The following is a 22,250-nucleotide window of genomic DNA, read 5'->3' on the forward strand; positions in this document are numbered from 1 at the left end:
AAGGAAATCTGGCCAGTTATTTTGGGGGTTGGTTTGTTTTCTTTTGTGTGGACTGGAAGCTGTTCCCCATTCGCACAGGAGGGGCACAAGTGAAGTGAGGCATTGGTGGTACCTTCCCAGAGGAAGATCAAGATGTTGTAAACATGTTTCTGCATGTATATATTTTTCTTGATGTGTAACAATGCACTTAAATCCCTGCTCTGATGCTGACTGACACTAAGCTGTGCCCCCTGAGCACTGACCTTAATGGTTGGACATTAACCATTGTGAGTTCCTAAAGCAGACTCCTACTAACTGCCACTAACCCCCTGAGTGGGCCATGAGCTACAGGTACGAAAAGACAGGGCCCCAGCTTCTGCTTTTTAACCACTGGGCTGCTTCTAGGGTTTCACTTGGGTCAGCTCTGTGATGGTGGTGAGGGGGAAGTGGCCTTTGGGTTTGAAAAGAGAGTGGGAATGCTGAATTCTGCCTGGAGGCTGGGGGGAGACCTCATTGCTCTCCACAACTCCCTGAAAGGAGGCTGGAGCCAGGTGGGGGTTGGTCTCTCCTCCCAAGGAACAAGTGATAGGATGAGGGGAAACAGCCTCAAGTTGTCCCAGAGGAGGCTTAGGTTGGACCTGAGGAACAATTTCTTCCCCCAAAGGTTGTCAAGGCCTGGTCCAGGCTGCCCAGGGCAGTGGTGGAGTCCCCATCCCTGAAGAGGTTTCAAAGCTGTGGAGATGTGGTGCTGAGGGCCATGGTTTAGTGGTGACCTGGCAGTGCTGGGCTAGTGGCTGGACTTGATCTGAAAGGTCTTTTCCAACCCAGGTGATTCAGGACTCTGTAGAGCCTGAGCAGCAGTCCCTGCACAGCACTGGCAGGCAAAAACCATCCCTGCCCCAGGCAGCTGAGCTCCTCTGAGCACTGCTGACAGGAACCAGTCTGACTCATGCAGCCCCTGAGCTTCTTTAGTGTCAGTCAGGATGCTGCAAGCCTGCTTCTGCCCCACTGGCCCAGCTGGGCTGTAAAACCTTCCTGGGGAGGAGCCTTCAGGGTTTGCTGTGCTGGCCGAGGGGAGCCCAAGAGCCCCTGGGGCTGTGCTGCAGGAACTGGGTGCTGCTGGTCCCCAGCAGAGAAACCTCTTGCACAAACCTGCTCATAGTGAAGTCCTGAGTGCCAGCTCAACCTGTCAGATCCCCCCTCTAATCTTGCCAGCCTCTCTCCCCCTTTCTGTAAATACATCTATCAAATATCTATATATAGTGTTTGCCTCTGCAGTAATCCAATACTTGAACTCCTGTGGTTTCCCCTAAACTTAGATTTATAACACTATTAAATATGTAAAACAGCAGCTAGAGTATCACCAGGAGTAGTGGTGTGGGGGTCTTCTTGCTCCAGGATAATCACTTCCTAGTTCTGTCTTGTTCTGGGGCTGCCTGGCTGGCTGCAACCAGCAGCAGAGGGTGGTGAGAGCCTCTGTAAGACTCAGGCCTGGTCCTGGAGCATGGTGGGGACAAAGAGGAGGGAATCCAAGGGATGGAGTCATCCAAAAGAGAAAAAGAGAGAGAGCAATGTCCTGAATTGGTTTTGAGGCTGGATGCATGAACTAAACCTGTGCTGAACTGGTGCCTTTTCACAGATCAAAAAGAGATTTTTTTTTTTTTTTTATTCTTGGGGTGTTGGGAGGGCAGCGACGGCAGCGAGATTTGAGTGATGCTACAGCAAGGAACCAGCTCCAGCTTCACACCTGCTCGATCCTGAAGATGACTACTGACTTTTTTTTTTTGTTTGTTTTATTTTGTTTTTTTTTTTTTTTTGTTTTGTTCCTCAAGTGTCTGTTCCCCTGTCCCCAGGCAGGGCTGGTGGTGGCCGTGGAGGTGAAACCTCTGCGCTGCCGTGCCCCGCACATCGCTCCGGTGCCGGCGGGGGCTGACGAAAGGGCTGTTCCTGACCCCTTTGTAAGAAACAAACAGCAATAAAAGATGCCAGTTTTGTACAGGCTGCCTCTGCCTCTGCTTTCTCACCAGGCTGGGGCTGGTACTGGGCAGGGTGGAGCTGTTACTGGGCAGGGTGGGGCTGTTACCAGGCAGTTACCGGGCAGGATGGAACCAGACCGTTACAGACTGGGCAGGATGGAGCTGCACCAGGTGCTGCTGCTGTTGCTGCTCCTGCTGCTACGAGGGTCTGAGCTGGGCCTCCCCACAGTGCTGGGGGGCTGGGCTCAGCACCCCTTGGCTCTCTCTTCCCCTCCAGACTCTCCAGTGCTGGCCCAGCTCGTGGTCCCAGTGCAGCTGCTCACCAACACTACAGGAGCGTTGGCACCGCAGCAGGCAGGTCCCTTCTGGGGGCTGGGGGTGGGTGCAGAGGGGACTGTGGTCTCCAGCTGCAGGGGGGAGGTACAGATGTGCTGGCAGCTGTGACAGTGATGCTGCCAGCTAGCCAGGGCTGTACCTGCTCCTTGGGGCAGTGCTGAGCTCCTCTGCTTGCCTTCTGCGCTCGTGGTTGTCCTTGGGGTGAGCATTGCTGAGCTGCTGTCCCTAACTGTCCCTTTCTCTGCTTTCCCACGTGCCAGGACTCAGTGTCCTATGTCCTCACCATCAAGGGGAGGCCTTTCACCATTCACCTCCAGCAGCAGTAAGTTGACCCAGGCACTGCTTCTGTCCCTGCTGGCTGCTGGGCCATGGGTTCTGCCAAGAATTTCTTCCTCATCTCCAGGCTCAATCTCCTCTCTCCCAGCTCAAAGCCATTGTCCCTCATCCTGGCACTCCCAGCCCTTGGCAAAAGTCCCTCCCCAGCTCTCTTGGAGCCCGTCTGGGTACTGAAAGCCTGCTCCAAGATTGCCCTGGAGCCTTCTCTCCTCCAGGCTGAACAGCCCCAACTCTCCCAGCCTGTCCCCACAGCAGAGGTTCTCCAGCCCTCTGAGCATCTTCATGGCCTCCTCTGGACCCTCCCCAACAGCTCCAGGCTCTTGTGTTGGGGGCTGCTGAACTGGAGGCAGTGCTGCAGGTGGGGTCTCACCAGAGCAGAGGGCATCTGCCCCATGCCCAAGTGCCAATGGGTGACAGAAGGCTGGAGGAGGGTCTGAGGGATGTTCATGCCCAAGAGCCAAGATGCCAGCAGGGTGTGGAGCTGGCAGAAGCCCTGGCACTGCCAGTGTGACAGCACAGGCTGCAGGAGCCAGGCCAGGCTCAGGAAGTGGGGTGGGAGCTGCTGGTTTGAGTGCTTCACTTCGCTCCTGCCCTTGCAGGGCCTTCTTGTCTGATGACTTCAGGCTTTATGTCTCTGATGGGGAGGGGCCTTTGCACCCTGAGTCAGTTCAGATCAAGGTAACCTTGGGGAGCTCTGGGGGGCTGGCAGTGCAGAGCTGCTGTGTGGTGCCTGCAGTTCAGCTCTCTGGGTGGCAGCTGAGGGCACCTCCCTTGCAGCCATGGAGCTATCTCCTCACCCTCTGTCACGATACAGGGAGACTGCCACTACCACGGCTACATCCAGGGCTTCCCCAGCTCAGCAGTGACCCTCAGCACCTGCTCAGGGCTCAGGTTGGTGCTGGTGGTGTGGCACTGCCACAGGGCAGCCTGGGGGTGTCCCAGCTGCCAGCTCCTGGTGGGACATGCCTGGTGCTGTCACCTTGGCAGGGGCCTACTGCAGTTTGAGAACATCAGCTACGGGATTGAGCCCCTGGGGTACTCTGCTGGCTTCAAGCACTTTGTGTATCCAGTGAGTGACAAGGACACAGCAGGGGCCCTGCTGGCCAGCAGCCACCTCCAGAGAGTGGCAGTGGGCTTGGAGGTGCAGGAGATGGCATTCAAAGCTGGTGGAGATAAAGTGAGTGGCTGCCTGCTCTCGTGGGCTGCTGGGGTCCCCATCGCACGAGGAGGGGTCTGGTCCTGCAGGAAGCTTTGGCTGGGCAGAGATTGTTTGGGGGGTGTTAAGGAGTGGTGTTGCTGGGGGGAGAGGTGTCAGCTGGATCATTACTCATCCAATGCCCAGGGAGAGGCAGTTCCAGGGCAGAGCAGCTTCTACAAAAGGCAGAAATGGCCCAGCTGGAACAGCTTCTTCTTTGTGCTGCTTTGGAGACAGCATTGGAGCCCTGCTTTTGAATGGCCTCTTGAACAGCACAGCAAAGCTGAGGAACAGGGTGAGTGTGGAACACAGAAACACCATGGGCACCATTTTCCTTTTTCAGCCTTTACCAGCTGCAGCTCAATCCCCCAAAACCCTCAGAGTCTCCGTGGTTGTGGACAAGGCTTTGGTAAGTCCATGGCAGTCAGCTTCTCCGTGGGGCTGGCTGACTCCTGTGAGCAGAGGAACGAGGCCATTCCCCAGCTCTGGTGGGGACTTGGGTTGGATTTTGTACGGTTCCATGTGCTGAGGGTTTTGCAAGGGAGAAAGAACATCCTCAGCTCACAGGCTGGGTGTTGGTCAACCATTCCACTGTGTCCCATGTTCTGATCCATCATGGGCAGCTCCCTGCCTGCTCTTGTGTCCTCTTGGCTTGCTTTGCAGTACACCTACATGGGGGCAAACACCAACACTGCTGCACAGAAGATAATCCAGGCCTTCAATCTGATCAACAGTGTAAGTTCTGGACACTGGAATCATCTCCCAAAGGAAGTAGTGAAGTCCTCTCCACTCAGCTTGTCAGGGTGCTGGGCCCAGCTCATTGCAACTCTGCTGTGACCTAGGGAGGTTGGAGCAGATGATCCCTGGGGTCCCTACTCAACTGGCACTCTGGGATTCTCAAGTCTGGTTTGTGTACTGGTAGTAGCCACCCATTTCCTGGCTGCTCTTAGATGTTGGAGGAGGTTATGGTTAGAATTCCAGCTCTTGGCTGTGATCTTTTGGCTGTGTTGCCTGGGCATGGCCTGGCAGGAGCTCTGAGCTTCTCAGCAGCCTGGTCCAGATGTAGTCAGAGGTGGGTGAGGGCTTTAGTCTCAGTAGCATTATGAAAGGTTTGTCTTGTGAAACCAGGCTCCTAAAGCTGTAGCAGCCCTGTGCTCTGTGCTAGGGCTGTGCTTTGCTGCTTGAGGTGAGTCCTGAACTCAGGTGCTTAGAAGTTCTCTAGTCCTGTCCTTGGAGTCACAGAATTCTTTTGGTTGGAGAAGACCTCCAAAGTCACCAAGTCCAACCTGGTTTTCACCTGTGCTGTTACAATCCACTTGGATAATGCCCAAGTTATTCACAGGACCTCTAAATCCTTCCTGGGAAGTGATGAGGTTCTGCTCCCCTGCCTCTTGCTATCTCCCTGCAGATGTCCTGCAGTGACTGAGAGGAGCAGGGAGCTGCCCTGGGATTGGTTGTGTCTGGAGCTGTAGTCCTGCTCCCAAGGGAGATGTGTGAGCAGGAGTTCCTCTGTTCCTCTTCCAGATGTTTCACCCTCTTAATGTCACCATTCTGCTGTCCTCCCTGGAGGTGTGGACACAGCAGAACAAGATCTCCACAGCAGAGGAGGCTCCCACCCTGCAGACAAGCTTCACGCAGTGGAAGAGGCTGCACCGTGCTCAGCTGGAGAAGGATTTGGCTCTGCTGCTGCTGTGAGTGGAGCTCTGCTCCCTCCTGCCAGGGCACCTGCTGGAGAGCATAGAGTCAGGGAGCTGCTGAGGTTGGAAGAGACCTTGGAGATGCCCAAGTCCAACCACTCACCTGGAGCTCACAATCCTGCCACTGAGCCACATCCCCACGGCTCTGAAACCCCTCCAGGCATGGGGACTCCACCACCTCCCTGGGCAGCCTGTGCCAGAGCCTGGGAACCCTTGCTGGGAAGGAATTGTTCCTGGTATCCAAAGCTGTTAAACCAACGTTGGTTCCTCTGGAAAGCTTCTTGAAGCCAGGAGGTTCCACCTCAAAATGAGGAGAAACTTCTTTGATGTGAAGGTGACAGAGCCCCGGAGCAGGCTTCCCAGAGAGGTTGTGGAGTCTCCACCCCTGGAGGCTTCCCAGCCCCCTCTGGATGTGTCCCTGTGTGCCCTGCCCTGGGTGACCCTGCTCTGGCAGGGGGTTGGACTCTATCTCCAGAGGTCCCTTCCAGCCCCTGCCATTCTGTGATTCATTCTTTGATTCCCTGGGCCAGTGAGGGGACAGCAGGAGGTACCAAGGGGGACTCTGGCTGGACAGAGCCAGGATTCCTCAGGTGCCCACAGTGCCCCTGTGACCACCCTTCCACCTTCCAGGTACAAGGCCCAAGAAGCCATGATGGGAGCAACGACACAGGGGGCAATCTGTCAGAGAGATGGTGCTGGAGCAGTGGCTGTGGTACGGTGCCAGCTGTCCCTGTCCCCTGCCAGCCCAGTGCCCGTGGAGCTGGAGCTTGATGGGCAGCAGAAACAGGCATAGGTGGCAGCATCCTTGGTTGGAGCTGGGCTATCCACTGGGACTTCTGCATGGCACTGCCCTCTTCTCTTCTCTTTCTAGTACCAAAAGTTCATGTCCCTGGAGTCCTTCTCTGTCCTTGTGACCCAGCTGCTGGCACACAGCCTGGGCATGAAGTACGATGATGCCCGCAGGTGCCGGTGCCGCACCAACACCTGCATCATGAGCAGGATGGCACTGTGAGTGGGGCAGCTGCCACCCCTGCCCCGGGCTGCTGGGGCCAGGGAAGGGTGAGGTGGGTGGGGGGCTGGGCAGGACACTCTGGGGAAGATCAGGGTCTGTCCTTTGGCTACAGCCAGTGCCCATTCAACCGCCTGCCACCCGCAGCCTGGCTGAGTGTGCACAGTGCCAGTGGTGGGGATGACTAGGGGGGGGTCTGCTCATCAGGGGGGTCCTCAATGGATGCCATTCTGTTGCAGAAGTGGCACCACAGCAGAAATATCTGCTTTTGTTCCTCCTTAAAGCAGTAAGAGTGCAATGCAAGCAATGCTGCAGTGCTGGGTCTGCAGAGAAGAGACCTTTGCAAAATCTTTCTGGATGCTCCTCAGTTCTCTACTCATAGTAAAAGGAGGCTGAGGGGAGACCTCCTGGCTCACTACAACTCCCTGGATGGAAGGAAGCTGGAGCCAGGTGGGGTTGGTCTCTTCTCACCAGGAACAAGCAACAGGACAGGAGGAAATGGCCTCAAGTTGCTCCAGAGGAGGTTTAGATTGGACATGAGGAAAAATTTCTTCCCTCAAAGGGTTGTCAAGGCCTGGCCCAGGCTGGTTGAATCCCCACCCCTGGAGAGGTTTCAGAGCTGCAGAGATGTGATGCTGAGGGCTGTGGTTTAGCCCCAGCCTTGGCAGAGTCAGAGGATGGTTGGTCTGGATGATCTTAAAGGTCTTCTCCAGCCAAAGCTGTTCTGTGGTTCTGCCAGTCCTAGGAGCAGGCTTAGCAAAGGACCTCAAAGACACCCAGGGGACCAGAGTGCTCCTGCCAGCACCTGAGCAGCTTCCTGACCCACACCGAGCGGTGGCAGCTGCGTTAGGGCATCCAGGGCTGACTGCCTGCCTTCAGCTTCACAGGTGGGACTAAAGCCTTCAGCAACTGCAGCATCAAGGACTTTGAGACCTTCCTGAGGCAGGAGAGGAGCAGGTGCCTGTTGCACAGAGGCAGATGGAGAAGGCCTTCCTTAGGCATGGCCAAATGTGGCAACGGCATGGTGGAGCCTGGCGAGCAGTGCGACTGCGGCGCTGGGGAGGTGACAGTGTGGGGACTGGGGCTGGGCAGGGGCAGGCACAGTCCTGGTTGTGTCTTGGAGGGAATAAGGAGCCCTTGAGGCTTGTTAGGAAACATTTCTTCCCTGGAAGGGCTCTCAAGCATTGGAACAGCCTGCCCAGGGCACTGGTGGAGTCACCGTCCCTGGGGGTGTCCAAGCCCCATGGGGACCTGGTGCTTAGGACCATGGTTGAGTGGTGACCTTGCAGTGCTGGGCTGAAGGCTGGGCTGGATGAGCTGTGAGGTCTCTTCCAAGGAAAGATGATCTTGGTTCTGAGGGGACAGCTGAAGCAGAGGCCAGCCCAAGATGAGTCAGTGCTGGGTTTTAGATAGTTTCTATGCTAGCATCAATCTGATGCCAGCTTTGCCCACTTTCTTCTGCTAGATATTGCCCCAAGGCATGGCTTTTGGGGGAGCAGAAGGAAGAGGGGAACCTCTGGCAGTGGAAAAAACCTTGGAGGGAAGCAAAAAAAGGTTGAACAAGGTGGCTTTGCTGTGTCTCCAGGCGTGCTCAAAGGATAAATGCTGCACTGCAACGTGTCGGTTCAAGCCAGGAGTGAAATGTTCCTCTGGGCTGTGCTGCAGGGACTGCCAGGTAAGGAACCTGTCTCTGATTACCCCAAGATCATTAATTCAGTCTTGGAGAAACGCTCTGTTCTCATGCTGAAGGATGGAGACCAACTTAGGCTCTGTCTAACCAGGGTGGTTCCTGGGGTAGAGCTTTCCAGCTCAGCTCCCCAAACCTCTCAGGAGGAATAGTTTGGAGAGATGCTGGAGGCTGCCCAGGAAGGGGAGTTGGAGTAGATGATTCTGAGGTCCCTTCCAACCTGAGCCTTTGTGTGGCTCTGAGAGGGGACCCCAGTGCTGGTGGGTGTGGGAGGATGGAGGGAAGGCTCCTTCCTGCCCCCTCCTCCCCCAGTTCATGAAGCAGAACTCTCCCTGCCGCCTGGCTGCCAACCCAGAGTGTGACCTGCCTGAGGTCTGCAGTGGCTCCTCTGCCTCCTGCCCCCCTGACCTCTACCTGCAGGATGGGCACAGCTGTGGGGGTGGCACTGGCTACTGCTACAAGGGACACTGCCAGTCTCCAGAGCTTCAGTGCCAGCAGCTCTATGGGAGAGGTAAGAGAGGCTGCTCTGGCTGCAGTGATGCTGCCAGGAGGTGGCTGCAGCAGAACCGATGCTCACATTTGGTCAGACACTGGCACAGGTTGCCCAGGGAGGCTGTGGATGCCCCCTCCATGGAGGTGGCCAGGCTGGATGAGGCCTGGAGCAGCCTGGGCTGGTGGGAGGTGTCCCTGCCCATGGAATGATCTTTAACTTTGTAGAGTCCAGAAATGCTCCCACGGCCTGTTACGAGGAGCTCAACAGCCAGAAGGACAGGTTTGGGCACTGTGGATTCCACCCCAGGAGGGGTTACAAGTCCTGCATTTGGAGGTATGCTGTGGGACAGGGCAGTTCTCTGCCTTATGAGGAGAGGCTGAGAGCCCTGGGGCTGTTCAGTCCAGAGAAGAGCAGCCTGAGAGGAGATGTGAGCATGGCTACAGATATCTGAAGGGTGGGGGGCAGGAAGGGACCAGGCTTTGTCCAGTGGTGTCTTGTGGTGGGACAGGGGCCAATGGGCACAAGCTGGAACCCAGGAAGTTCCACCTCAACAAAAGGAGAAACTTCTTTGGTGTGAGGGTGCTGGAGGGCTGGAGCAGGCTGCACAGAGAGGTTGTGGAGTTTACTTCTCTGGAGACTTCCAAGTCCCAGCTGGATGCATTCCTGTGTGCCCTGCCCTGGGTGATCCTGCTCTGGCAGGAGGGTTGGACTGGATGCTCCCCAGAGGTGCCTTCCAACCCTCTACCATTCTGTGTTTCTCTCTCTGTGTGATCTGCATCCCATGGTCCCTGTTTCTGCAGGGATCTCAGGTGTGGGAAGCTGGTCTGCACCTACCCCTCCAACCTCCCCTACCCCTCGGGGGCTGCTGCTGTGGTGTACGCCCGAGTGCAGCACCACCTGTGTGTCTCTCTGGATTACCTGAACACATCAGCACAGAGAGACCCTCTGCTGGTCCCACCAGGCACAAAGTGTGGTCCTGGAAAGGTGAGGAAACCTTTTCTGCTCATCTCAACTGCCAGGTAGAAATCACATAATGGTAGGGGGTGGAAGTGACCTCTGGAGACCATTGAGTCCAACCCTCCTGCCAAGGCAGAGCCACCCAGGACAGGTCACACGGGAACACATCCAGGTGGGGCAGGAAAGTCTCCAGAGGTGGAGACTCCACAGCCTCTCTGGGCAGCCTGCTCCAGGGCTCCATCACCCTTCAATTCAAGAAGTTCCTCCTCATGTTCAGATGAACTTCTGATGTTCCAGTCTGTGCCCCTTACCCCTTGTCCTGTCTCTGGGCACCTCTGAACCAAGCCTGGTCCCATCCTCCTGGTAAACATTAACCAGGCTGAGAAAGTCCTTGCTCCTTGGAGCAGGAGTGTCCATGGCATTTACAAAAGAAGCCAACAGCAAAGGGTTGGCTCAGCTGGGACCATCAGACCCCCCCCCAGCCCCACGCTGGTCACTGTCCCCTTTGCAAAGCCCTGCTGGGGGGTAGGGGGGTGGAATGTCACTGCCATGGGGACAGCAGCTGGACGGGCTGAGTGCTGCCATCTTGCAGGCAGGCTGAGCTGGGGCTGTGGTGGTTTCTCCTAGCTGTGTATCAACAGCACTTGTCAGCCACTGTCGGCCCTGGGGCAGGACTGTGCCAGCGCAGTGCAGTGCCACGGCCACGGCGTGAGTCATGGCGTGGGGGGGCGTGGGGGGGGTGCCCAGGGCAGGGCAGGGGGCATCCTGCTGCAGGAATTCACTGCAAACCTTCTCCCCCCCACCCCTGGGCTGTTCAGGTGTGCAACAATAAGGGGCAGTGCCACTGCCAGCCTGGCTGGCAGCCCCCCAACTGCCAGCGGAGGGACTCCAGGCTGCGGGGCAGCGGCGGCGGCCAGGAGGCAGAGGGTGGTCAGTGCCTGCAGCAGGGGTGGGCACGGGTGCTGGGCTGGGGTCCCAGGGGTGGGACCCCGTTGGGTGGCTGTGCCATGCCACTGCACACCGAGCTGTCCCCCCCCAGGCCCCCGGCTTCAGCAAATGCTGAAGGACACCAATGTGATCTCAGCCCTGCTGGGCATCTTCCTCCTCCTCACCGGTGCCATAGCCTTCGGCCTCTACCGGTGGTGCAGGCAGAAGCCCCCAGGCAGAGAGGGGTAAGTGGGGTGGGGGTCCCTAGCGGGGGTCTGGGGGTGTGGGATGGGGACATGGTGTTCCCTTGGGCTGGTTGCCGAGGGGCTGTGAGGAATTGCTCAGTGCTGAGGTGGTGCCTGGGGCTGAGGCACTGCTCTGTCTCTGCAGCCCTGCTGCCAGGAGGGACACGGAGCACACAGAGATGGACCTGGACCAGAGGCTGGACCCAGAGCTGGGGCCATGGCATGCATGCTAATAAAGCTGCTGCTTGGAGCCAAGTGTTTGTGCCTCTGTCTGGGGGTGACAGGGACACAGCACAACCACCTCAGCCACTGACCTCCACCCCTGCAGGCCCCGGTGGGGGGACACCCACGTGTCCTGCAGTGCCCCCAGACCTGCCCCATGGCATCTCCAACCCTGTGCTGATGTCCCCCCAGGAATCCTCTCTTTGGGCAGGTCCTGCTCAGAGCATCCTGCCAAGCCCCCATCGGATGGGGAGGACTCACTGGGCTGGGATGGAGACTCCACCAATGCCCTGGGCACCTGGGCCAGACTTTGACAACCCTCAAGGGGAAGAAATTGTTCATGTCCAACCTAAACCTCCCCTGGTGCAACTTGATGCCCCCTGGCACATGGAGATTGTCCCACACAGTCTGATGGGCAGCTCCCAGAGCCACCAACCCTGAGCTGCCCCGGGCCATACCTGGTGCCTGTGGCTGTAGGTCCATGCTGTGTGTGGACCCCACGCTGTGCCCAGGCTCTGCACTCTCCATCAAGATGTGGACAGTCCCCAGTTCTTGCACAGTTCCTGCAGATCAAGCACAGCAGACAGGACATGAATTTGGCACTGCCAGGCTCTTGGGGAAGCCCAGCTGCAGACCCAGCATCCCTGAGCTGCCACCCACCCCATGGCCACTCAGCTGCAGCCTCCCATGGGAGCCTGGAGCATCCCTGCAGCTCCAAGGGGAGGTCCTGGGGGGAGCAAGGGAGCTTCCCTGAGCATCCATAGGTGGATGCCCACAGGCAAGGGGAGCAATGTTTGCTCCACAACAAGGCCTTATCAGCAACCTTTACCCATGTTTGCTTGGACCTCCAGCCAGTCCCTGGCTCCCCCCAGGCCAAGGTCCGGCTCACAGCGCTGGGCAGTGGCGCTGGCTCAGCACATACCAGGAGTGGGGCAGCCACCACCAAGAAGCTGTCCCAGCCCTGCAGCCAGCACCCAGTGATGGAGCCTCGTGGTGATGGCAAGGAGGAGACCTCTCTGCCTCTGGAGCTAAGCAGGTTCCAGCTCTCCGAGGAGTTCGGCTTCCTTCTTCCCCACCCTCTGGTAGGAGACAGCTGTGCCACCACCTCTGCATGCTACAGGAGACAGAGAGCAGAGAAATAGAGGGGTTGGTGAGCAGCTTTCTGATGGGGTTTGCATTGAACACCACCCAGGGCAGGCTGTGCAGAGCAGTGAGGGAGGCACCTCTGCTGTTCTGCCTTCGTTTCACAGGGGTTTAAGCTGCCTGCAGCACACGGCAGGGAGGGGGGAGAAGGAGATTTGCAGCCCCCGCGCTGGCCTTGGTTTGCTGGTGTTTGGGGAGTACAGGGGGAGGGCAGCCAGGCTGCAAATCTCCTGTGCTGAGAGCTCTGCCATTTATCACCAGGCTTCCTTTGCTCAGGGACAGGCAGATCCTTGCTTCTCCTCCATTAATTTGCCATCATGCAGCCTGGGAGGGCAAGAGGGGGACATGAACCATTAGCTGTCACCTGCAAGGGGGGCTGGAAGCTGGCAGCCTGGGCTGGTGGAAGCTTCTCCCCTCCCCACAGCCTTGCCAGAGCCCCAGGAAAACCTTGGAAATGTGATGGAGCAGGACAAGGTCTGGCACAGCCCTCCCTGGTCTGTTTCTTGCCCAGCCCCACTGCCAGCTCTGCTGTCACTGGATTTAACCCCTGGACACATCTGCTCCTGTCTCAGTCCTGAGCTCTGCTCATGGATCAGGGTGGGAGAAGATCCACAGCCTTGTGGCACTGTGAGCAGCCAGCCCCTGCATTAAGCCTCCTGCCTCTCACCTCTCCCAAGACAGAGCTGCCAGCAGCCTATGCTCCCTGGATGGAGGTTGCCCAGGCCCTGCCCCAGCTGATCGCCAGCCGCCAGCTCCGCTCCCGAGTTCTCCAGGTACCCCCTGGGTCCCTCAGCAGCCTCTGGAGCTCTCTCAAGCCTTGGGCTGACACAGCAGTGGCTGCAAAGCAGCAGCAGAGCCAAGTCCTCAGTGAGGACTCACAGCCAGGACTAATTCCAAGCAGAAGCAAAGCCCCGAGGTCCTCAGTGACAACTCCCAGAGCAGATCCATGAGCACAGAGCAGCAGGTGGGGACAGGGGACACAAGGCCAAGTCTGATGGGGCCCTGAGCAACCTGCTCTAGTTGGAGATGTCACTGCTGACTGCAGGGGGGTTGGACAAGATGACCTTTGAGGGTCCTCTCCAAGCCAATGCATTCTGTGAGTCTGTATCACAAGAGGCTTGGCTGATGCCAGCCATGCTCCATGCCAAGGAGCCTGGGCACTCCTGGAGCCCCTCAGCTCAGCCCCTCCAGCACATAGGGGTCAGCTGCTCTGATGTGCAAGGAATCACAGAGTGCAGGGAGGTTGGAAGGGTCCTGGGCAAGGGCAGCAGAGGCACAGGGAAGGCCTTTCCTGGCTGGTGGGGCAGCCCCCAGTGCAGGGGTCCCTTGGCATCACCCGTGGTGCCCCTTGCTCCTAAGGGTCTCCCTGGCAGATGCCGCAGCTGAGCACCCAGCAGCTTGGAGCGCATGAGGAGCTGCACTTGGCACACCTGGTGCTGAGCTTCATCACCATGGGCTACCTCTGGCAGGAGGGTGAGGAGGGCACCACGAAGGTAAAAGCAACATGGGGCAGGTTCAGCTGCTCCTTGGGATCTGGGGGTTGGTGAAGCTCCTCTGGGACTCAGCCCATGGGCGCAAAGCCTCTTGCCTGAGGCTGGAGCTGGAGCCTGGCCCCTCCTGCCCGGTTGGGTGCCCACAGCTGGCAGTGTCCCCATCTTCTGCTGTGCTCTGTGCCCTTCAGGTCCTGCCCCGAAATCTTGCTGTGCCCTTCTGGGAGGTCTCCCAGGCCCTGGGCCTCCCTCCCATCCTCAGCCATGCTGACTTCGTGCTGGCCAACTGGAGGAGGAGGAACCCCAACGGGTAAGGGGCAGCAGCAATGAGCCTGAGCAGCTCCTGCCCAGCACAATGTGGACAAATGGTTCCCAAACCACTCCTGCTGTCCTTGAAGCCACCCCTGGGGGCCTGTCTCATGGAGAAGCTCTGGGGAAGGGTCTTGCTGGGCAGGGGGGACTGGTGCTTTCTGGAGCTGAGCACCTCTGGGTGCATCCCTCCTGGGGGTGACACTTCCCCTGGAGCAAGGATCTCCTTTGTCTATTCAGGCAAGCTCAGCTGCTGAAACAACTTTTAACATCTCCCTTTCTCTCTCCTTCTCTTGTACCTTTGTTGGCAATAACTGGAATGCCCCCAAGGCCTCTGGAAATGGAGTAAGTATTTCAGATGCTGATTTATTTCCTAGCTTTCGTTTGCCTTGGCTTAGCACTCCAGCACTGCAGGGCTCTGCTTAGGCTGAGCCTCCTCTCTTACTGTATGAGCACAACAGCAGCAGCTCAGTCATTGGCACACAAATGCCACTGCAACAGCAGCAGAGTGCTGTGCCCATGGCTGAACCATGGCCTTGCTCTAGTCCAGTCCAGCCTGGCCCCCACAGGCCAGACCTTTAGCCCAACAGGTGCATGGGGAAGGTTTTGAGGGTCCCTCAGAGCAGCCTCTCTCCCCTTGTTCACAGACTCACAGATTGCATCAGGTAGGAAGGGACCCTCCAAGGTCACCTTGTCCACTCCCCCTGCAGTCACCAGGGACACCTCCAGCTAGAGCAGGGCTGCCCAGGGCCACAGCAAGGCTGCTCTTGAGTAGCAGGGCTCCAGGGATGGGACCTCCACCACCAAACCTGTTCCAGGGTTCCACCACTCTCATTGTGAAGAACTCCAGGGGCTGGATGCTGGGGTGTGGGGGGCAATCCCAAGCAAGCCCCCTGGCAATCCCCAGCACCCTCAGCTGCTGTTCCTGCAGGAATCTGGACACCATCATCTCACTCCCTGGGGGAGAGAGCCTGCGAGGCTTCATCCTGGTCACCTTCCTAGTGGAGAAGGCAGCTGTGCCTGGCATTAAGGTAGGGCATTGCCATGCCCTGTAGCTCTTGGCTTGCCCTGGAAGCACCCACAGGGTCTAACCATCACCTGTGTGCTTGCTCACAGGCTGGGGAAGGGGCACAGCTGGCACTGGTGACAGAGCCGTTGGGCACAGACATCCCAACTTCCTCAACTCTTCATCCTCCTTTCTCTGGCAGGCCATCGTCCAGGCCATCCATGCCATCCTGCAGCTGGATGAGGAGAGCCTGCACAAAGCCCTGCAGCAGCTGGCAGAGGCCATTGGGGACATGAGCCAGGCCTTGAGGCAGATGCATGGTAACAGCAGTGTCAGCTGCAGGGCACCTCGCCTGCCCCTGCCACGGTGCCCACCTTGGCACATCAGATGCATGAGTGGCAGAATGCTTGCACTGGGCCCACAGAGCATCCCTGGAGAGATGTAGAGGGAGGAGGCAGGAGCAGTTCAGAGGAAGCTCAGTGCTCCCAGGGTGATGCCATGAGGCCTGGGCACCCACATGTGCCCAGGGTAAAAGCCTTGGGTGCTCTCCAGCTGTGCTGCTCAAGGCAGTGCCCAGTGGGCGAAGCCAACACGCTGGTCCCTCCTGCAGGGATTCAGGTCCCTTGGCGGGGGCAGGGGGGGCACTGCCACATGGGGAATGCCAGAGAGAGGGAGCTGCAGTCTGTGCTCTGGCTTCCTCCTAGACCACGTGGATCCAGCGGTGTTCTACGCCGTGATCCGGATCTTCCTCTCCGGGTGAGTGCAGCACATTGCCCTCCAAAGCCAACCTGCCAGCAGCTCCTGGGGAGCAGGGCATGCACTGGAAAGGGGCAGCCCAGGCAGGGAATTGTGTCCTTGGGATGGGGAAGGAACCAGGTGGCCCCAGGGGTGGCATGGTCCTGTCCCTCTCGAGGAAGTGAGGTCCCAGCGCAGTGCCACAGCTGCAGGGCAAGGAGCATGGCAGGGGGCTGGGGTCTGCCTCCCACCCCACTGCTCTCCCTCCTGCACTTCAGCTCAGCCTGGCATGGCCTCTGCACTGCAACAGCCATGGCTGTGCAGCCATGAATCATTGCTGCACTTGGCTTTAGCAGTTTTGACAGCAGAAGTTGGATTTCTGAAGATGAATTTCTGCTTGCACACTGCATGCACAAAGCTAGGAGAGGGCCTCCGACCCCTGCACGTTAAGGAAACATCCACAAGCCCCCCCCCTGCTGCTCCTCCACTGCAATCCCATTAATCAAAACACCCAATCCCCCCTCAAACGTTGAAAAACTTCACTGGGCAAGGCAGAACCATGGCCACCAGAGCCCAGCACTGAGCTTTGCTGTGCCTCAGCTCCCCATGGGGCTGTGAGCATCCCTCCTGCTCCCTGCTCCAGGCCTTCTCAGGAGGTTCTATTTCTGTTTCTCTTCAGCATATCTCGGCATTCCTAAATCAAAAGGCTCCATGAATCCTGATTTGCTTTCTCTCATTTTATTTTTTTTATCCACATTGACCTTGTCTTGATGGTCATCAGCCTGGAAAAACATTGCCTCTTAAATTCCCTTCTACTTATAAGACCTTCCCACTAGTAAAGGTTACTATAAATACATCCCTGGGAGAGCTAAAAATACTCTGGGATGTGATCTTGAATCTATTCTCTCTGCAGCTCGTGCAGAATCTGCTCCAGCAGCCCAACAGCCTCAGCAGCCAGCCCCCAAAACCCCATGAAATGCTGCATTCTTCAGAAGGTCAAGAGATTATTTTTGTGCCAGGCACATTTATCTCCCTGAGCTTCTACCTCCTCTCCCCATCTGTGTGCCAGCAGTTATCCATTTTTGCACAAGCAGTGCACAGAGCTGGGCTCTGGGATGGGAGCTAATGGTGGCCAGGGAGAGCAGTGGGGCTGCAGCAGCCTGAGATGAGGGAGGAGAGCACTTCACAGGCTTGTCCCCTGCTGAGGCACCTAAGGCAGGCTGTGCTGTGCCCCCTCCAAAGACATCAGCCAAAGGGGAAGGAGAACAGAAAAAATCCAATGTGCGAGAAAGCTGGGGAGGGACTTCTGGCAAGGGCTGGGAGTGACAGGACAAGAGGTGATGGCTTTGAGCTGGAAGACGGGAGATTGAGACTGGAGAGGAGGAAAAAATTCTTTAGAGTGAAGGTGGGGAGACACTGGAACAGGTTGCCCAGGGAGGTTGTGGATGCCTCCTCCCTGGAGGTGTTCAAGGCCAGGCTGGATGAGGGGGTTGGAACTGGTTGAGCTTTAAGGTCCCTTCCAATCCAAACCATTCTCTGCTTTTATGATTCCTCCCTACACCCATGGCCTTGGCACAGACCTTGGCACAGGGTTTTTATTCCCAAGTTTATCTCCTGTCTGAGGACAGCTGACAAGGCTGAGCGAGGAGGAGGAGATCCATGAGCCAGGGCAGGAAGGTTCAGGAAGGTTTCAGTCAATCTTGCCAGCGCAGGGTCTCTTCCCACAGCCCCCCTCCCGTTATCCCTCCCTGCCTGACCTCTGTCTCCCCCTCAGCTGGAAGGACAACCCTGCCATGCCGGATGGGCTGATTTATGAGGGGGTAGCCGAGGACCCCATGCGGTACTCGGGAGGCAGCGCGGCACAGAGCAGCGTCCTGCACGCCTTCGATGAGCTGCTGGGGATCCGCCACAGCCAGCAGAGCTGTGAGTCACACTCCGGGGGAAGTTGCCTGGCAGAGGTCCTGGGGTTGCTGGCTGACAGTGGCTGAAATGAGCCACTCTGTGCCCAGGTGGCCAAGAGGGCCACCAGCATCCTGGTCTGGATCAGCACCGGTGTGGGCAGCAGGAGCAGGGCAGGGATGTTGCCCCTGTGCTGGGCACTGGGGAGGCCACCCCTCAAATCCTGATCCTGATTTGGCTCCTCCATACACAGAGCTTGGTGTGAGTCCTGCCCACAGCAGAATGCGTTCAGCAGAAATTGGCAAAGTTGCTCTAAGAGCAATAAAAAACAAAACAACCCCAAACTTGAAACTGACAGCAAGGACTCAGCCCTGCCTTTTGGGGGTTTAGCCCAACCCTAAGGAAGCCCTGACCTGCTCTGGGGCTTCTTTCTCCATGACTGGAGGCAGTGGAGGCCAGGAGGCTACAGAGTCTCTGGGTACCACCCCGAGCAGAGGTCCCTGTGGAGCACACCAGCCAGGTTGGGCTCTCTCTGAGCTCCTCAGGCTGCTTTAACCCAGCTGCCCACTGCTCATTTCTGCTTTGCTGGTGTCTTGCAGCTGCCTTCCTGCTCAGGATGAGGGACTACATGCCCCCAGCCCACAGAGCCTTCCTGGAAGAGATCCACCGTGCCCCCTCCCTCAGGCAGCTGCTGCTCCACTCGGGCTCCCCGCGGCTCCGCGCAGCCTTCAACCGCTGCGTCTCGGCCCTGGTGGACTTCAGGTCCTACCACATCACCATTGTCACCAAGTACATCACCCTGGCAGCAGCCAAGGCCAGGCAGGCAGAGCTGGGGGCCAGGGATGGCCCCTCCCTGGGGAAGCCTCCATCTGCGCTGGAGGCCAAAGGCACCGGCGGCTCCCATATCTTCGTCTTCCTGAAGAGCATCAGGGACAGCACCAGGGAAGGGATGATCCCTGCCTGACCTGCCCCGAGGGGCTGCAAGGTACTGCTCAGGGTGGGTGCAGGAGACCGAAGGGTTCCAGCGTGTGTCTGCAGGGCACCAGCCACAGCCCAGCCACCCAAAGCCTCCTCCCAGCAGCACCCTTCCTGCTGGTGCACAGCTGGGACACAGGGAATGAGCTCCGGGCTAGACAGAGGAGGACACTGCTGCTGCTAACCCCCAAAAGGCAGGCAGTGGGCAGCGTCCTTCCATGGCACCAGGCTGGGCACAGCATCCTTCCATGGCACCAGGCTGGGCACAGCACCCTTCCATGGTACCAGAACAAGCATGGCCTCCTTTCGTGCCACCAGGAGGGGCACAGCATCCTGGCCTAGCATCCTTTCATGGCAGCTGTATGGGCACAGCAACTGTCACGGTGCCAGGCAGAGCAGTGCCCCCCCCTTGCCCTGCTCCCTGTGCCCATCAGCTCTCTGCCCGCACCTCCCGGGCTCGGGGCTGTGCCGCGGGGGCTGCGGGCACGGTCCGGGTTCCATGATTCGGCTTCCAGGGACAAATAAAACCACGATTCCCAAATCCAGCCCCACTCTGTCCCCGGGCGGCCTATCGCGACATCCCTACGCTTCCCCACCACGAGGTGGCGACAGAAACCTGCTTTTGGCTCCTTGGCCTCTCCCTGGCAGCAGCGGACTTGGGGTATTGGGGGGGCCACACATTTCTTGAACACCTCCAGGCACGGGGACTCCACCACCTCCCTGGGCAGCCTGTGCCAATCCCTGACCACTCCTGCAGCAAAGACATTTCCCCTCACCTCCAACCTCAGCCTGCCCTGTCCCAACTTCAGGCCCTGTCCCAGGGGCAGAGCTGCAGCACTGGGGCATGTACAGGCTTCACTTTCTTCAGGGTGGAGGAGCAGCACCTTGCTGGGGCAGGGAACATGGAGACAGAGTTTGCTTGAGGGACCAGCAAGGGAAACCATCAGCTCAGACCAAGCCATGGCACTCACTGGGCATCTGAAGCAGACCGACACCCAGCCTGATGCTGCCTCAGCCCAGAAGGTAACAAAAAGGTTCCTGCAACCCAGACACCACAGCAGATGAAGCAAGAGAAGCAAAGAACCCTCCCTGCAGCTCATCACAGCTGCCAGGACTGCTGCCTGCTCCCTGGCATCACTCCCTGGCCTGAGGCTATAGCACTGGGCTCTTCTCACCCCCACCATGCCAGGGTGGGTGGGCAGAGCTTTGTGCCAAGAGCCAGATGCCCTCAAATGCCCTTTTACAGCCAGAGCACCCCCAAATTCCTGGGAACTGGCATCTTTAGGGAAAGCAGGCCATATGACTGGGTGTTTTGCTGGCACTGCCACCCGAGACAGGTTTCACGCCCAATCAGTGTCTGGGTGCAAAAATAGCTCTGGCAGTGCCACATCTCCTGCACCATCAGAAGAGAGTCAAGGTCCTTTGAAATGAGGCTTCCTTCCCAGAAGGGCAGCAACAACACCACCAACAAAAAAAATCCCTCAGCACACAGCAGCTTGAATTATTCAAGCTCCTTGCTAAGTTTTATTTTGTGCCCTCTTTTGAAAGGCAGCTTCTTAAAACTGGGGCTTGGGAGGAGATCTCTTCAGTAAACAACCTACAGGAACGTGTCAGCACCTTTCCATCTCTGCCTGGCAGCCCTCATTCCACTTGAGCTTCATTTCTGAATAGCTGCTGCATATTTTATGTAGGAAATATTTCATTCTGATGATTCTCTTGGTCTATTACATTTCAAACCCTTTCAGGAAAACAGTGAAACTTAGAGAGGGGAAAAAAACAAAACCAAACCAAACCCAACCCCAAACAGTTCAGCTAAAGGAAAAACACCACCAGGACTGGCAGGGAGCTGGTGCAGGCTGGCACTGCAGTGGGCACTCCATGTGCATTGTGATCAGCAGTGGTGGTGGTGCTAGGAAGGGGTAAAAGGGCCTCAGTGGGGTTCTGTTCCTGCTGCAAATCCTCCTGAAACCCCAGGGTCCTATCCCCACACCCTCTGCCCCTGCCTCAGGCCAGCAGAATCAGAGAACCATGGAATTGTTTAGGCTGGAAAAGACCTTCAAGATCATCCAGTCCAACATCAACCCAACGCCACCATGGCCAGCAAACCGTGGCCCAAAGGGCTGTGGCCACACATTTCCTGAACACCTCCAGGGATGGGGACTCCACCACTCCACTGGGCAGCCTCTTCCAATCCCTGACCACTCTGGCAGCTAAGAAATTTTTCCCAACATCCAACCTAAGCTCCCTCTGGCACAATTTCAGGCTATTTCCTCTCCTATCACCTGATCCTAGGGAGGAGAGACCAACTCCCACCTGGCTCCAACCTCCTCTCAGGGAGCTGTAGAGAGCAATGAGGTCTCCCCTCAGCCTCCTCTTCTCCAGACTGAACAGTCCCAGGGAAGGATGGATTTGTGCTGCCTAGGAAGAGAAAAAGGGACCTGGGAAAGCAGAAGAGATGCTGGGGGGCTCTGGAGAGCCAAGAGGTGCCCTGCATTGGTGGGCACAGAACCCTTCAACACAGAGCTTTCAGGGGATGAAGGAGGTGCCCCAAAAGCTTCACAGAAACAGTCAGACCATGGCATTGCCAGGGTGGCAAAGAGCACAGTGAGGGCTCCCCACATCTGAGGTCCCTCTTACCAAACACTCTGGGAGTGGCTCATGCATGAATCAGCTTCAGCTCCTTTACATTTGGCTTCAGGGAGGACCTTGGCACACTCCCAACACCCAGACAATGATGCAGAGTGATGCTCAGACCCTTCCCATCTCCTCTCCTGGCAGGCTGGGACAGCTGCCTCACAGGAACTTTGATTTCTCTCTGTTTCCAAAGCTCTGCTGTCTGATGTTGATGGCAAGAGGCAGACATCTGAGGTCTCAGGTGCAGGGCTGCAAGCACCTTGCAGGTAAATAATTGATACCTGCACCTAAAAATGCCTCAATCTGGCTGAGAACAGCACAGGGCCTGGCAGTATTTTTGGATGCTGCCATCAGGAGCCATGCTGCAAGGTGCTGCCCACAGCCACACAGCACCACGGGTCCTGCTCTGTGCTGGAGGATTCATTTTGGCAGGCACTGGGGGGGACAGGTGGGGTGGCACAGCCCTTCTGCCACCACGGGTGAGACAAAAATGCAAAGGAACTGCTGAAAGATTGCTGTGCCACAGGCAGAGCCAGACCCTGGCTGGGACAACCAGAGCCTGGGGGACACCCAGACACCTGCTGCAGAGCTCAGCTCACTTCTGAGCAGGATTTTGCAGCATCTCCCTGAACCCAGCAGCATCTCCTGGGGCAGCTGGGAGCTGATGCAAACCCAGGAGGGATGTCACAGCCCTCATCCACAAGCAGCCCAGCAGCTCCAGACCCGGATTAGCACCACCCTCACGGAAAACTCTCTTATCACCGCAAACAGAGGCCCTGCCCCACAGCTCTGATGGTTGCAGCTTTCCATTGCCCTCTACAGCTCGGCAGCCGCCCGGCCGTGGCGCTCCCAGCCCGGCTCTGGGGGTCTCCACCTCCTCAACCACTTTTGTTATTATTTTCACCATTGAGTCCGAGGCTCTGACCCATGTGGTGGAGAAGGAAGGCCCCTGGGAAGGAAACCCCATTCGGGGACACTTTAGATGCCATCAAACCTCACG

The 22,250-nt window shown here is 57.5% G+C and overlaps 2 protein-coding genes across 2 annotated transcripts; both read left to right on the top strand.

The window, feature by feature from the left end:
• The first annotated feature begins 2,111 nt into the window (after window positions 1-2,111).
• LOC128978665 (disintegrin and metalloproteinase domain-containing protein 32-like) lies at window positions 2,112-11,373 on the top strand. The gene is made up of 19 exons (XM_054396615.1): window positions 2,112-2,297; window positions 2,552-2,613; window positions 3,227-3,305; window positions 3,442-3,518; window positions 3,615-3,804; window positions 4,166-4,231; window positions 4,486-4,557; window positions 5,347-5,483; window positions 6,150-6,231; window positions 6,391-6,527; window positions 7,408-7,591; window positions 8,114-8,203; window positions 8,528-8,726; window positions 8,933-9,041; window positions 9,509-9,692; window positions 10,293-10,373; window positions 10,484-10,585; window positions 10,719-10,837; window positions 11,271-11,373. The coding sequence occupies exons 1-19, from the start codon at window positions 2,112-2,114 to the stop codon at window positions 11,371-11,373; spliced, it is 2,259 nt and encodes a 752-aa protein (XP_054252590.1).
• Window positions 11,374-12,039: 666 nt separating this feature from the next.
• Window positions 12,040-18,605, top strand: IDO2 (indoleamine 2,3-dioxygenase 2). The gene is made up of 10 exons (XM_054396616.1): window positions 12,040-12,141; window positions 12,880-12,975; window positions 13,576-13,695; window positions 13,884-14,002; window positions 14,332-14,346; window positions 14,933-15,032; window positions 15,210-15,327; window positions 15,712-15,763; window positions 17,517-17,665; window positions 18,241-18,605. Exons 1-10 carry the CDS (start codon window positions 12,040-12,042, stop codon window positions 18,603-18,605), a joined length of 1,236 nt encoding a protein of 411 aa, XP_054252591.1.
• Window positions 18,606-22,250: the final 3,645 nt, after the last annotated feature.

The sequence above is a fragment of the Indicator indicator genome, chromosome 38 (assembly GCF_027791375.1).
Source record: "Indicator indicator isolate 239-I01 chromosome 38, UM_Iind_1.1, whole genome shotgun sequence".
Lineage (NCBI taxonomy): Eukaryota > Metazoa > Chordata > Aves > Piciformes > Indicatoridae > Indicator > Indicator indicator.

Bases quoted from the DNA above. Each gene is read 5' to 3' on its own strand.
- LOC128978665 (XM_054396615.1), top strand. From the start codon at position 2,112: ATGGAGCTGCACCAGGTGCTGCTGCTGTTGCTGCTCCTGCTGCTACGA. The intron at 3,805-4,165 runs GTGAGTGGCTGC...TTCCTTTTTCAG, and splicing joins TCAAAGCTGGTGGAGATAAA to CCTTTACCAGCTGCAGCTCA. The intron at 4,232-4,485 runs GTAAGTCCATGG...CTTGCTTTGCAG, and splicing joins TGGTTGTGGACAAGGCTTTG to TACACCTACATGGGGGCAAA.
- IDO2 (XM_054396616.1), top strand. From the start codon at position 12,040: ATGGAGCCTCGTGGTGATGGCAAGGAGGAGACCTCTCTGCCTCTGGAG. The intron at 12,142-12,879 runs GTAGGAGACAGC...ACCTCTCCCAAG, and splicing joins TCCTTCTTCCCCACCCTCTG to ACAGAGCTGCCAGCAGCCTA. The intron at 15,764-17,516 runs GTGAGTGCAGCA...TCTCCCCCTCAG, and splicing joins ATCCGGATCTTCCTCTCCGG to CTGGAAGGACAACCCTGCCA.